General features: G+C 46.3%; 1 protein-coding gene across 4 annotated transcripts in view; it reads right to left on the reverse strand.

Moving 5' to 3' along the window:
* Window positions 1–663: 663 nt before the first annotated feature.
* The window catches only part of LOC115331399, a 42,249-nt gene continuing 28,014 nt past the window's right edge, over window positions 664–14,898 (reverse strand). For 2 of the 4 annotated variants that reach the window (XM_029993517.3, XM_029993516.3), the window contains one exon: window positions 3,183–6,904. In XM_029993517.3, the coding sequence (XP_029849377.2) occupies window positions 3,429–6,890 (3,462 nt within the window). In that variant the 5' untranslated portion in view covers window positions 6,891–6,904 and the 3' untranslated portion in view covers window positions 3,183–3,428. Of the gene's footprint in view, window positions 1,117–3,182; window positions 6,905–14,898 lie in introns of those variants that run through there. The other 2 variants (XM_040502560.1, XM_029993518.2) reach the window with 2 other exon arrangements.

A 14,898-nucleotide genomic window follows, 5' to 3' on the forward strand; every position in this document is an offset into this window, starting at 1 on the left:
TTGGGAGGGAGCTTGCGGGCACTAACACGCTCACCTCTCGGTTCTTAGCAAACAAACCTCGGCGCCTCGGGACACCTCGCCTAAAGCCACTGTACCTCGCCGGTGAGTCCTTTGACTTGCCTCCTTGATGTGCGTCTGCTAGTTGTTAGACAAAAACAACGTACCGCTCGAGTTATTTCGTCTGCCCTCTCTGATAGGCGAAGTCGAGCTCGCTCGTAAAGACCTGCACTTCCTAAAGTCGCAGGAAAGGCAAGACAGACGCAGACGACATTGCGAGCAGACGACGTTGCAAAGGAGCAGACGACGCAAAGATAGGGGGTCGCGATCAGCCAATCAGGGATCGGCGTTCTGACGTCATTGCTACTTCCTTTCTCATGCGCAGAAGACGAAAATGAGCCCACTTGCAAGGCGTATACTCTGTTAGATTGAACTCCGTTCACCCTTAAGCTGAGAATAAAAGCTCCGTCTTCAACACGAGCTTGCTGGCTTTCGCAGTGCTTTGGTTGTGTGTCTGCGTGTTCACACTTGTGTTAGCAAGGGCAGAAAGCTCGCACTGAAGGCGGAGCTTCTAGTCTCAGCTTAAGGGATTGTCCCACAGGGGTACACCTTCGGTTTTGCCCGCAAATCGAAAAATGCACATTAAAACATAAATATCGGGCAAAATTTTTTTTTTTTACAAACTTTTTTTGGAGATTAGCCCCTCGGTTTAGTGTACCTTTAAAGGCTGACGTACAACTATATGGTGCATAGAGCGTGTCTCCGACAGGTGTGTTTAGCATCCTTGCAGCTCATACGTCAAAAGTGGTCCCGAAGTGCCAACAAATGATTTCACAAAAGCCAGAGTGTCATGCTGTCGGACGTCGCGATCCCGACGGTTAGTCGTAGCAACTCTGGCGAAGAGCACGAGCGAACGCGAGTGTCGCTGTCGTCGCGGTGTCCAAACTTCCGGCTGCCGAAGTTTCCGTGGACTGTCACACTGAAAAGCGATCTGCAGCACAACAGCCGTCTGCCACATCCACCAGCGCTGCTGCGACACCACCAGGATCGCAACCGGAGACCGCACGACACTTGTACGACGTCATCAGGCGGAAATCGAGGGACCACTTCCCCGGTTTTCTGCAGGGAAGATAATAATCCCCTTAGTGCTCCCCTCTCTTAAAGGGGCGGTGCAACGATTTTATGATTAAAAGAATTTGCATCTCACCATTTTTACGTTGTTTATCGTGTCCCAGAGGATAGAGAAAACACCTCCTTCATTAAAAATGTCGCGATTTCGCTGCATAATCGCAAAGCAAAAGTCGAGCTTCTTCCCCCACCTGCAGCCCCAAGTGGCAGCTGAAGGAACTACGGCGGAAAGATTACGTGACCTCGCTCGGCTCTAAGCTGCAGCATAGCGCCCGCTAATGTACGCAGAGAGAGGGAAGGGAAGCGTTCTCCGAGATAGCACACGGGAAGCTACACGGCACTCCGAATGACGTCACTGGGAGTGCGACCAGGTGTGACCCTGAAGGCTGGGAGTGAGTTGAGGGGTGCCCGAAATGCCAATCTTTATCTTTTTTTTACGCAACAACTAGGACACGCAGGCGAAATCGGTTTTCTGTTCTTTACTTCAGAAGTGTCAGGGGGTAGCTTCCAGAAATCTTTGACCGAAGTCCGAAAATCGTTGCACCGCCCCTTTAAGCTGCGTGGAGAAGAAAAGGAGGAGGCGGTCAAAAGTGGAAAGCGCAAAGCAGGGATGGGCAAAATACATACAAATATGTATCGAAATACAAATACAAAATACTTTGTCAAAAATGTATTTAATTACAAATCTAATTACATTTCCAAAAAAGCATTTGAATACAAGATACAAATACAACCAAATGTATTTTGTCTCCTCCAAATACTTTTCCAAATACATTCCTCAAAATTTGCGTCAGCGACTTCAGGGCACCTGCAACGGGTTTCTGGGTATCTCATTTTACTTTTGCATCGCACACTCGGGAGTTAGTGTGCGAGGCTCTAGTAACGTAATAGAAATACAATCACAAAAAAAAAAAAGTAATCAGCTTGGACGTAATAGGTGATAAAAGTACAGAGCTTCAAGCAGCTTTTTTTGTCGATTACATTTTGGTATAGACCAATAAAGAACCGAGACGACCAAGATGCGCAGCACTAGCTAGAGAATTTTTTATTGTTACAACTCGCACCAGTTACGAAAATCTGGACGACCCGTGCATGTAGAATGTTCCAGGCAAAAATACGGATGGAAATCAGGCTGGAAAGCATCACAAGTTGTCACAGGCACTTATTTAGCCAGTCTGCCTGTGAACGTCGATTTCGTCACTATTCTTGCCCTGGACTAGCACCTTAATCACAAAGTCACTAAACGATTGTGCTTGATTGAGAGACACTGCATGCGGTGCACAACGTAGTTCTCTTCCTGCTCTGGACAGTGACAATAAATTTGAGGGATGTATTTTCGCTCACAAAATTGTATTTAATTACAACTAACTGTATTTGAAATACCCACATTTTAGTATTTAAATACACACATCAAATACATGACCTAATTTGTAATTAAATACAAATGCAAAATACACAAAGTATTTGAAATACGTATTTCATATACTTGTATTTGAAATACTGCCCATCCCTGGCGCAAAGTGTACTTCAGCTAATTCAGTTCCCCCACTAAATATAGCCGGAACTGGACGGACGGGCAACATTTCGGGACTGGGGCTTCCGTGAAAAAGCAGTTTTTATGTCCTATACTGAATGTCCGTCGTCAGTGCGCTGGTTTACGAGCTTGCTCCCAGGTGGTCATCATTCATGTATTTCGTGAAAATATTACTTATCGCGGTGATCCTGCTCCCCGCCGGTCTCTACTATGGCACTCTCAGCATTTCGGCATTCAACGAGCCGCCCGGGACCGAGCTGGCAAATTAGTGAGCAGACAATGAGCAGGCTGTTATAGGACATAAAAAATGCACGGCCACCGCTCTTGCTTTATTTTCAATATTTCACCACCTCCCAGTTGAGCTCTAAAATACAAATAAAACCAACGATGTTTGTGTGCCGTTTCAGGTATGTATGCTAAGAATTGCAAGTTTGCAAGGCATGCCAATTGTGCTGGTCTTTATGGCCTCACCCTGTACATGCTAACTATGGTATCCTCACAGACTACAGTGGGGCTTCAGTTCTTATTATTGCACATGTTTAATCTTTATTCAAAGAGCAACAATGGTACTTAAAATCAATACATATTTGTTTCGTTACAATAATAAAAATGAAAAACATTTGATGACCCTGGGATAATCCTATATTTGCAAAGGGGTATTCAAGTGCCTGTCCAACTGTCAGTGTTTGTTTCATAAATCACAGCTATAACAAAGCCACTGCTCGGAGCTAAATCATTAAAACTGTAAAAAATGGCAGTCCTTCCGAGTCTATTCACAAGGATGCTGTCCTATGAAATCAGCAATGCCGAACTTAGGCACTACGAGTCGAGGTTGAAACTTTCGTGCACTCACAAAAGCGACGTAAGGGATTCTCAAATTCGAATCGCAGACAAGAAGTTTGCTGTTGTTCAACGGCCGTGACTTGAGCCCATAGTAAGAGAAACCGTTGCATGTCGTTGCGGTAACTTCGTCTTCAGGGTCGCTATCCAGGACAAGAACCTCACGTAAGGCTGCAACTGTATTGTCCTCAGGGTCACCGATGGTAATAGCAGTTTCACATGACGACCTCTTGCTGCACGGCTTCCAAGGCCTGACAAAATGACCGTTTCCCGACAAGCTTTTCCTTGCAACGCATCTTTGATTGGAAGCAAGAGTCTTCGGTGCCAGTTGATGCTTTCTTTTTCTTCGTTGAATGCAAAGACGCCTTTGCAGATCTTCTGTTCTTTCGAACTCCGGTGCAGAATGAGCATTGGGCAGCCTTCTCTGCACCTCTCCGTCAGTGGGAGGGCATGTTTGGAAAGACCCTTTTGGACAGCAGTCGGTATTTTTTAAGGCTAACTGCACAACGGGCTTTTGATCAATCATTTCTGGTGCTGCTAGCTGATGCTTTCTTTGTCTTCGTCTAATGCAGAGAGGCACAGGCAGATCTTCTGATCTTTCGAACTCCAGTGCAGAATGAGCATTGGGCGGTCCTCTCTGCACCACTCTCTCAGAGGGAGGGCATGTTTGGAGAGACCCTTTTGGACAGCAGTTGGTATTTTTCAAGTTTAACTGCACAACAGGCTTTTGATCAGTTGTTGTGGGTGCTGCTAGCTGATGTTTTCTTTTTCTTCGTTTAATGCAGAGAGGCCCTGACAGACCCGTTCTTTCGAACTTCAGTGCAGAATGAGCACAGAGCAGCCTTCTCTGCACCACTCTGTCAGTGGGAGGGCATGCTTGGAGAGACCCTTTTGAACAGCAGTTGGTATTTTTTAAGGCTAACCACACAACGGGCTTTTGATCAGTTATTGCAGATGCTGCTAGCTGATGCTCTCTTTTTCTTCGTCTAATGCAGAGAGGCCCAGACAGACCTTCTGTTCTTTCGAACTTCGGAGCTGAATGAGCATCGGGCAGCCTTCTCTGCACCACTATGTCAGTGGGTGGGCATGTTTCAAGAGACCCATTTGGACAGCAGTCGGTATATTTTAAGGCTAACTGCCCAGTGGGCCTCTGATCAATTATTTCGGGTACTGGAGGCCGTCCTGGTGCTATTCCTGAGGATTTAGCCCCAAAATTTGAAGGCAGACAGTTGCTAGAGTCATGAGCATTTAAGGAATTTCGGCGAGACTTTTCTGAAGGATCCCTTTGAGGGGTTTGCCTCGCTGAACTCCATTTGCTCCTTTGGTCTTTCGTTGCAGTAACTTCCTCTTCTACATCGCTGATCACCTCACACACAGCTGTATCCGAGCTGTCAGAATCACTGATGGAAATAACAGCTTCGCCTGAGAACTTCTTGTTAGCAAGAGTTTCCAGTGCTGGCCGAAGCTCCGTTTGGCTCAGCCGAATGCTGGACGGCCCTGCTAAACATTGTGTCGCACAATGGTTGCAGAGGAACATCTTCCCATGGCGTACTGACATACGTTCAAAATATGCTACCTTCTCTAGATGCTTGTGGCAAAGTACACAAACATAGGGTGCCACACAACTGTTGTCAATTGCCAGTTCACCTGCAGATATAATGCCCACACCAGCTGAAGACATGGCAGACTCTACAGTTGTATCTCCGACATTAGTAACGGCGTTTGTCGCTACAGGCTGGTTATGAGGTTGGAGGGGCGAATCCCCCCGTCCCTGTTCCTGTACTTCTTCGGTGCGTGGTACGAGGATTACGCTGCTAACGTGGAATCCTTGGTGCAAAGGTTCAAGTTCTTGGGAATTGACCTCGTGCAACTTGCATACCTTTTCACTGGGAAGCGACTGAACCTCGGGCGTGCTACGTTGTAGATTTGCTGGCATTTCATTCTTACTGGGCAGTTCTCGAAGGTCTTCACCTGTGCTGCAATAACCAGAAAGCATTCCCTCCATTAAGTGCTCTTTTAGGTCATGCTGTTCCGACTCGGTCGGCAGTGGCAAAGCTAAGAGACCCTTCATCCTGTTATATTCACTCATTCCTCCTGCTATAGCCTGGTTATGAGGTTGGAGGAACGAATTCCTCCGTCCTTGTTCCTGCATTTTTTCGGTATGTGCTCCGTGGGTTACACTGCTGACCTGAAATCCTTGGTGCAAAGACTCAGGTTCTTGGGAATTGTCCTCGTGCAACTTGCACATCCTTTCACTGGGAAGTGACTGAATCTCTGGAATGCTACAGAGAAGATTTGCTAGAATTTCATCCTCACTGGGCAGTTCTCGAAGGTCTTCACCTTTGTTGCAGAAATTAGAGAGCCCTCCCTCCGTTGAGCACTCTTCTAGGGTATGCTGATCCAAATCCGTCGGCAGTGGATAAGCTAAGAGCCCCTTCATGCTGTTACATACACTCATTCCTCCTGAGGGTGGCCTGCCATTGCCTAAGCCTGACTCTTGACAGATGCCAGCCTCAGAACTGGAGTCTGGTGTCAGGCCGACCTGTACGGCGTTTTCTAAGGCCTCCCACATGTTAGGGCGTTCCGTGACGACAAACTTCGAAAGTAAGCTGGCCGACAGGCCCTTAAGCATAACCCAAGCTACCGGTGCTCGGCCACTGCGAAGCAGCAGCCTGAATGGCTTGTCTGCATGTTCCTCCATAACATGCTTGAACACCTTCCATTCACTCGTGTGAACAAAGTCACAGTGCAAGCACTGTGCCCTCAGGAAGCCATGAGAATGCGCATAATGTTTTATCAGAGTGGCTGGAGATTTGTTACGTCTCTTGCACAGGTGGCAGGTGTACAGCTTATGGCCCGAATGATTCTCCTGGAGGTGCTCGCGAAACGCTTTAGCAGTTAGGCAAAAGAATCGGCAAGTTTGCACTCTCGCGATCTTCGGCCCATTTACGCACCGATAGAGCGCTGCACTGACATCGCCCAGGGAGAGGGGCTGTACCACAGGTGGAGCGATGTTCTTGCACAAGTACCAGGGCAACACGGATCCCTCGTGTGCGATCGCAGTGTGCAAAGCCAGGTGTGTCTTGGAGCAAGCACGGTACAGGCACAGTGAGCATTGAGCCTTGCGCGAGCCGTGGGCAGTGACCATGTGCTTTATGAGGCGAGGTCCGCTAGTGGCCAGGAGACCGCAGTACACGCACAGAAGTGCCTGCTCCCGGTGAGCCGACAGGTGCACCAGGAAAAGGTCATCGTCGTCGCTGGTGAAGCTGCAGCTGCTGTCCATGCATTTGAAGAAGTGGACCAGGTTCTTGGGCTGCATCAGGATGTGAAGCGCGCACAAAGTCTTGCACTGCCCAGTGGGTGGGAGCAGCAACACCTTCGGGGTTGCCATGCTTCCTCGGCCACCTGCATGGCACAAAAACCCATGCTCTTGATACCATGCAAATAAAATTAGGTTTTCAAATGCTACATTTTTAATGTTTGGCTCAGGCAGACCCCATAAAATGCAATGTGCCTAAAAAAAACATTAGATTACTTTAGCAAAATCAGTTACTTCAAAGAGTTTCCATAATGCAGCTAGAAATTCTAATTGAAAAGCTGACATATGGATCTACACTACATAGTCGAATACAAAAGGGGGTGTATCTATTTTCTGCAAAACACATTGAGAGCCAAACGCTGCAATTCATGGCAAAGGCCTTGCTGATGATGAGGCTCAGGGTGCAGTAAAAATCCCTGGCGAATCCTAGCGTGCACAAAAGTTATCCTCAGTGTTGTAGTGCAGATTTTACACCCATCTGAAAATATCTGCCTCGTTTATTAGTCCTTGAATAGCTATTATTGGCTCTCTGCATGCACAAAAGAAAAAGCATAGCTAAAATTAATATTCTTTATTTTTCTGTTTGGAGAGGCGGAGAAAAAAGCAGCTCGGACACTGTTTGACAAACTTCTGCCTCCCCCATGGCAGCAGAGAAACAACACGAAATGCTCAATATTCAAAGGAAAAATACAAACACAAACAAAAGTATAAAGTAACACATAGACATTAAGAGAAAAAACAGAGCAATCAATTACTCCAGATTTATGCTGGTCACAACAATCATAGTCATTAACAAACATTAAACATAATTTTTTTTTACTTTTGCTCAAGATACTTTTGTTCAATTCAGCCAGATGATTAAAAATAAATGGGGTATTACACATCTTAATTTCTGATTGCCCTAGTTCCTTCTGGGGTGTGGCACTAACCATGTGTCTACACCATTATGACTAACAAATTTTTTTGCATGAAAAAAGAAACAACTATGTTCTTGTGATTTGGAATCCTTGCACGAGTTCCACATTGGTGGCGCTGAGCGATGACGAAGATCAACCGGCCTGGCAAATAACAAGATATGCTGGGGTGGATCCTGAACAACTTTTATTCTGATGAAGATGCGCAGATATGTTAACATGACACACAGTGCCTTCCATATACAACAAATCCCCCACGCCCCCTCAACCTGGCTACGCCACTGGTGCTCAACTTGCTCTGGGGCCGGTGCATATGCCACTGGTGATGGTAGAGCTTTGGCTTCCTGACTTGCGGCCTCTGCAGACGTTCCATCACAGCATTCTCACAGCATTGGAGGCGATGTCTCCTGGCGATGACGGTGGCGGCAGCATCTTTTTATGTCCACTTCCATGGAAGAATGCAGATTGTATGAAGTTCCCACCACAACCCCATGTTGCTCTCTAATCTTCTAAAACAGTTCCTGACTTCCTTGCACACCTCCTCTGGCGACCAGAGTCAGCTTTGCCACATCCATTTCTTTCCATTTTTGGGTAGAACTGAATTTTTGCCCACGTGTCTTTTCACCTATATCAGCAAAGAAAACTTCTGCTGTCCCTTGGGGACTCCCATCCTTTACCTTCACACAATTTCCAGGCTCGATGGTGGCATTGCTGGCACCTCATCTCATCGGTGTACCTATTGGCCTGCTGATGCTGCTCCTAGAACCAACGTTACAGATTTGCAATGCAAGCCATGGCTTGTCGAAGAATCCCCTTTAGGGGTGTCTAAACACACCCAGCTCGGTCCATGGCCTCTTTCCATGTAGCACGTACGCCGGAGACATGCCTGTAGACGCTGAGGTACCTCAAGATGGCTCCCTTGAGGGAGAGAGAGATTTTGGGGGTTTATGGCGCAATAGCTACGAGGCCATCTGCGCCAAACTAATTGAAGGTTTGTACTATAAAACGAGTTTTACAAACGGATAACCAAAAAGCTAGAATCTGTGTAAAAGGCCAATACTACCAAGAAATTCTATTACTCGTTCAAAAAAGACCAGAGGATTCTCTCCCAGAAGGAGAGCAGGATGAAATGGGATATGATGTTGAAAAAATTCAGGGAAATGAAGGCGGCGCTTGGGCTCAAGGCCGGGGCACAGCCACAAGATATGCAAAACAGTGAGCCTATCACCACACTGATCGCAGACTGGTGGATCTTCTCCCGAAAGCAGATACCTATGGGTTATAAAAGAGTGTCCGATTCTCAGACGGCACAACAACGTTTCATGAAGTCGGTTCTTGCATGAAGAGCTTTCCCAAACTCCCAAAGCCGGTTTGGTAACATGAAGCTTGTTACCGCACTCCATGTCCCATTCCAATCGCCAAGAATGAAGAATCGAAGACTTCACCAAGGGCTTAATATCTTGATAGGGTAAACAGGACAGAGATTGCGGAAGGTTACCGGCAGACCCTGCAAGCCTGTTGGCTTCTTCATTGCCTTGTATGCCAATGTGACTGGGTACCCAACAAAATTTTATATTTTGACCTCCATGCAAAGCAGTGTTAAGTTTATATCGAATCTGTTGTACAAGCATATTTTTAGTATTTTTAAGAGAGCAAACTGCAAGAATCACACTTTGAGAGTCAACAAACAGGACCGCCCTCAGTATTTTCCAATTGATAATGCATTCGATCGCCATTGATACCGCATAGAGCTCCGCAGTAAAAATGCTGGCGACACAATCGAGTCGTTGAACCTTGGAGAAGCGTTCAGAATACACAGCGCAACCGACAAAAGAGGAGGTCTTGGCACCATCTGTATAAACATAAAGATAACCATCATTCTTAGTTTGCAGTTCACCAAACTCTTGCTTAATTACAGCATGGGAAATGCCGTGTTTGTTGAACTTCGCAAGAGACCAGTCGGATTCAACTCGCTGTGCTTTCCAAGGTGGAATACCGTTGACTTTCCTAACGAGTCCGACCTGGTCCAGAGAAAGGTGCAAAGAAGTGCGAAGATGTTCAATACGGAAGCTTAAGGGGAAACACTGCTTCTTGAGCTTTTTTTCTTTATTTATGGTCCAATCCAAATGAAATTTATAGAGCATAATCATCTTCCCATTCTGATGACAAATATGTACATTGTTTTAAAATAGTTTGGTTAGTTTTGATAAAATTAACTATTTTATTTGAACATTTTATGGGCGAGATTCCAAAAAATTATGAAGACAAAACTCAAAAAGAAATATATCTCTGTAAACTAGAAGGTCTACAGAATCCAATAAGGTATAAATGAAGGCTCCATGATTATTTATAACATTTTTACGGCATTTCGAAATTTTCAGTTTATAAATCAATTTTTACAATCTATGTTGGAGGTGCTAACAAAACATACTGATGCCTAGGTTGATGGAATTAGACCCCTTATTGGATACCCCACTTATACACCTACCAAAGAAAAAAAGAATTAGGGAGATCGGTTGTGTACAGCCTGAAATACGGCTTCCACAAAATAGCAAACTGCGCAAAAAGTTCATTTCGAGAAAACGGCAAAAAACGTTCACGGACAGATTTTTACTGCTACCCGCGGCGAACTCCACTCGGATGCGAAATCCCCGCAGATCTTGCAACATAGCTTGAGTTTTACTGCAAGTCCATACTCGTGATCGCATTTTATGAGTTCGGCATCGCCGCAACAAGCTTTACACTTCGCGAGTTGAAGAAGCGAATTCACGACGTCGAGGCTTACGACGATGAAACTCTCTGTACTCTCGGGAGCTTCTTGATCGGCGCCCGAGACGCCGGCCATCAGGGCAGCTTTCCGCGTCGTAGCGGACGTCGATGAAAGTTCTTTAGAGTTTTTCCTCGGCTTTTTTTTTTCTTTCTCGTCGATCTCGGAAGCGCCGAGCATCACCGTGTCGAGCCGCACTCGCTCGCTTGAAGTCACGGATGTCGACGGCGCCGTCGATGCGACATCTTCGTGTTTGGGCTTCCGCTCCTCGTTGTCGACGTTCAGGCTCGCAGGAAGTTGAACTGCGCCGTGGATTAGCTTCCTCGGGCCCTTTTTTCGTTTTTTTCCAAACTTGTGGGCCGTGTGAAACTTTTTCCGTGGAGTTGTTGTGATCGGCATGATCAGAGACGCGCACGAGAATCAAACAAGATGGCGGATCGGAAACAACGAGCAGACACTTCGTAACCCTAACGGCCAATGAGAAAGCGCCATTTGCACATGTGATCCAAAACAGCCAACCGCGTGGCAAGATTTAGTTTTTTATTTGTCCTTCGTTCTTGGTGGCCAATCGCCGTGTAGCATCGTGAATGGCGGGAGAAGAAAGAGCGGGAGTGGAGCTTTCAAATGAGACCAAGATGTCCCCCTTCTATCGCATTGTTCTTGAGCTACCGGCGGTCGAATTGTACCTTTTTTCTGCTTTTTTCGGAGAAAAAATCTCCGTTTAGATACTTCAAATCAATACCCCGAAATAAATAGGGCGTATTTTGCGATAATACTTTGAGAAAAGATGCGAAAATACCTGTAGATATTAAAAAACATAATTTCAAAAATGTAATTTTTTTGTCATTTTTTTGTTTCAAGGAGCCGTGTCCCCCCTTAACGGTGTCACAATGCTTGGTTTATTTTCAAAAAGGCGAAAAAACCTTGACCTTGTAAGTGAAGAGTATGTCGGATGCTGGGGGTCGGCCAGAATCTTGTAAGCATATGTTAGACTAAGATATGTATGTCGTTTGTTCAGGGAAAGCTCATTGGATTCTGCATAACAACTGAGGACGGGCGACGTCCGGAAGGCTCCTGTTGCCAGTCGCAAGCCGAGATGGTGAACTGGGTCCAACATTTTAAGGGCAGAGGGCCGAGCCGATCCATACACTACTGCACCGTAGTCAAGACGGGATCGTACAAGGGCGTTGTATAACTGCAGGATACATTTTCTATCAGATCCCCAAGACTTGTGAGATAAAACTTTCAAAAGGTTTGTGGACTGAAGGCATTTTTGCTTCAGAGCTTTAAGGTGGGAAATAAAGTTAAGCTTTTTATCAAATATTACACCAAGAAATCGGTGCTCTTTGCTAACTGGAATAGGTGTTCCATTTAATTCCAGGAATGGATCCAAAGAGAGCCCGCGTCGCAAAGAAAAAGGAACACAGACCGTTTTTGAAGCAGAGAACTTGAACCCATTTTCGTCGGCCCACTTGGACAGTTTGTTTATGGCTAACTGCAACTGGCGCTCACAACTAGAAAGACTACAGGACGATGATGAAATCTGTATATCATCAGCATAAAGAGAATATGAAATAGAGGGTGGCAGCAGTCGTGTAAGTGAATTCATTGCTAGTAAAAATAAAGTCACACTTATAACACCCTCTTGAGGGACTCCGTTTTCTTGAACAAAGGAATCAGATAGGACTGAACCGAGACGAACTTGAAAAGTCCTGTCCGTCGGATATTCCTTTATGCTTCGCAGCATACGGCCCCGGATATTACAGGCATACAGGTTTCGGAGAATCCCATGCCTCCACGCTGTGTCATATGCCCGTTCCAAGTCGAAAAAAACCACAACACAGTGCTGCCTGTCTACAAATGCTTCACGTATCACAGTTTCCAGGCGAACTAAGTGGTCAAGGGTAGATTGACCTTGGCGGAATCCATATTGATAGTTATCAAAGACCCTCTGGCTTTCTAACATGTAGACCAGTCGCCTGTTTATAAGCCTTTCATATGTTTTCCCAAGGCAGCTTGTCAGTGCAATTGGGCGATAGCTTGATGGTCGTGAGGGGTTTTTGTTAGGCTTTAGGAGGGGGATGATATGTGCGTGTTTCCAAGCCTGAGGGAAACATGCCTTTTCGCTCAAAAGATTAAAAAACAGGAGCAGGTTCTCAAGGGATTCGGGAGAAAGGCGGCACAGCATTTCATAACGAATTCCATCGGGAGCAGGGGCAGAGAGCTTTGTCACATTAAGAGCCATCTCGAGCTCGCATCGCGTAAATGGTTGGTTATAGGATACTGAATTTCCTACCGACATGACAAGCTTTTGTCGTTCCACACGTGCTTTTAACTGCCCGAAGGTAACACTGTAGTTGGCTGAACTAGATGAATTATAAAAATGTTCCCTGAGTATGTTACCAATATCTTTTAGTGACGAAGAAGGAGCATTAAACGTTGGAATGGCAAAGCACCTGTAATCCCCATTTACTTTCATGTATCTGTCCCATGCCTCTTTAGCTGGGACAAAGTTGGTTAAAGAGAGATACTTCATCCACGACTTCCGCTTTGCCTGCTTCCTAGTCCAACGAGCCTTGGCTTTTCGTCGCTTCAACTCGACAAGGTTGCTTGAAGTGGGGTATCTGCGAAATCTGCCCCATGCCCTATTTTGGTCCGCCTGGGTTGTGGCACACTCCTTATTCCACCAAGGTTTACATTTTTTGGGAATATTACCAGATGTTTGTGGAATGGACTGCTGAGCAGCTTTTAGCATCTGCTCAGTAACATAAAGTGTAGCGTTCTCAGGGGACATGGAAGAAAGAAACGAAGGATCTAAAGTGGAGTGAAGATTAAAAAGTGCCCAGTCTGCCTTGTCTAACTTCCACCTAGGAACCCGCTTTAAAAGATTAGGCAATGGAACGGTACTCTCTAAAAGAACTGGATAATGATCACTTCCAAAAGGGTTATGAAGAACATTCCAGGAGAAGCAAGGAAGTAATGAAGGTGAAGCAATAGAAAGATCAATGGATGTGAATAAGTTGTGTGCCGCACTAAAAAAGGTTGGCTCTTTCCTGTTAAGAAGGCACAGCCCCGAAGACAATAAAAGACGTTCAATCACACCACCATGGGAGTCTTGACGGGTACTACCCCACATAGGATGATGAGCGTTAAAATCTCCCAAAATTAAAAAAGGTTGCGGGAGCTGTCCTATAAGTCCCTGCAGCTCTTGAAGGTTTAAAGGAATGTTAGGTGGTAAGTATAAAGAAACAATTGTTACAAGGCGGTCCAGAAGGAGACGTACTGCAACAGCTTCCAGCGGCGTGCAGAGGGGAACTTGAGAGCAAGCAACTCCACCCTGCACGACCACTGCAACACCACCAGAAGGGGTGGAAGAGGGGCGACATTTTTTTAAAAACCTGATGACGTCTTAAAATGTTAAAAGAATTAGTGTGAAGATGGGTCTCTTGCAAGGCGAGAGCAATGGGCCGAAGCTGATCCATGAAATAGTTCACATCATCAATATTTCTTAAAATACCGCGACAGTTCCATTGCATAAAATGTAACTTAGTCATCTATAAAAGGCATGTAAATATAAAACTGAAAAATAAACCTAGTAAAATAAGTAAGACTCTAAAGTCAACACAAACTAGGTGGAAGACATTGGGATCATCATTCGGGTGGGACAACAGGCTTCTTATTCTTTTTATGTTTACTGGAGGGCGTTTCCCACTCCATATTGTCCTGGTCGGACCCAGGAGTGGACAGATTGTCAGCATCTGTTGACATCTCCACATCCCGAGAGGTATCCATTGTTTTTAGAACAGCACTTGTCCGGCCAGGTGTGCGGGGGGGCAAACCCCGACCGGCTGGGGGGGTTGCAGACGAACTGGGCGACGGGTCGTCTGAGCTCGTCTGGTCCCCTCCTTTCACAGGAGCTGCATGGGCACCATGCTGCTCCTTCCGTAGGGGGGCCCTCTCTAGCGAGCAAGAGCGAGAAGCTCGCTCCGTCTCCCCAGGGGGCGACCTAGGAGAGGGGGCAGGCGCGGCTGCTGCCGGCCTGTCCCTGGAAGGAGGAGCAGCACGCATGCTACCACCAGGGGCTGGAGGAAGCAGCCGCTGCTCCTGTCGGGGAGCTGGGGCCCTGCAGTCGGCCGCCAAGATCTCGGGAGAGACCTGGGTGGCCCTTGACTCCGAGCGTGGTGCAAGGCCGCTGCGCACCACCTCGGAAAAACTCCCCTTTGACAAAAAGGAGAACCGCTTCTTGGCTTCTGGGTATGATATGTTTTCTTTAACTTTGATGGTAAGAATTTCCTTTTCTAGCTTCCAAGAGGGACATGCACGATAATAAGCAGGATGTGGTCCACCGCAATTAGCGCAGAGGGCCGCAGCCGCCTCGCAAGTATCGGAAACGTGACCT

The sequence above is a fragment of the Ixodes scapularis genome, unplaced genomic scaffold, assembly GCF_016920785.2.
Source record: "Ixodes scapularis isolate PalLabHiFi unplaced genomic scaffold, ASM1692078v2 PGA_scaffold1__304_contigs__length_218370807, whole genome shotgun sequence".
Lineage (NCBI taxonomy): Eukaryota > Metazoa > Arthropoda > Arachnida > Ixodida > Ixodidae > Ixodes > Ixodes scapularis.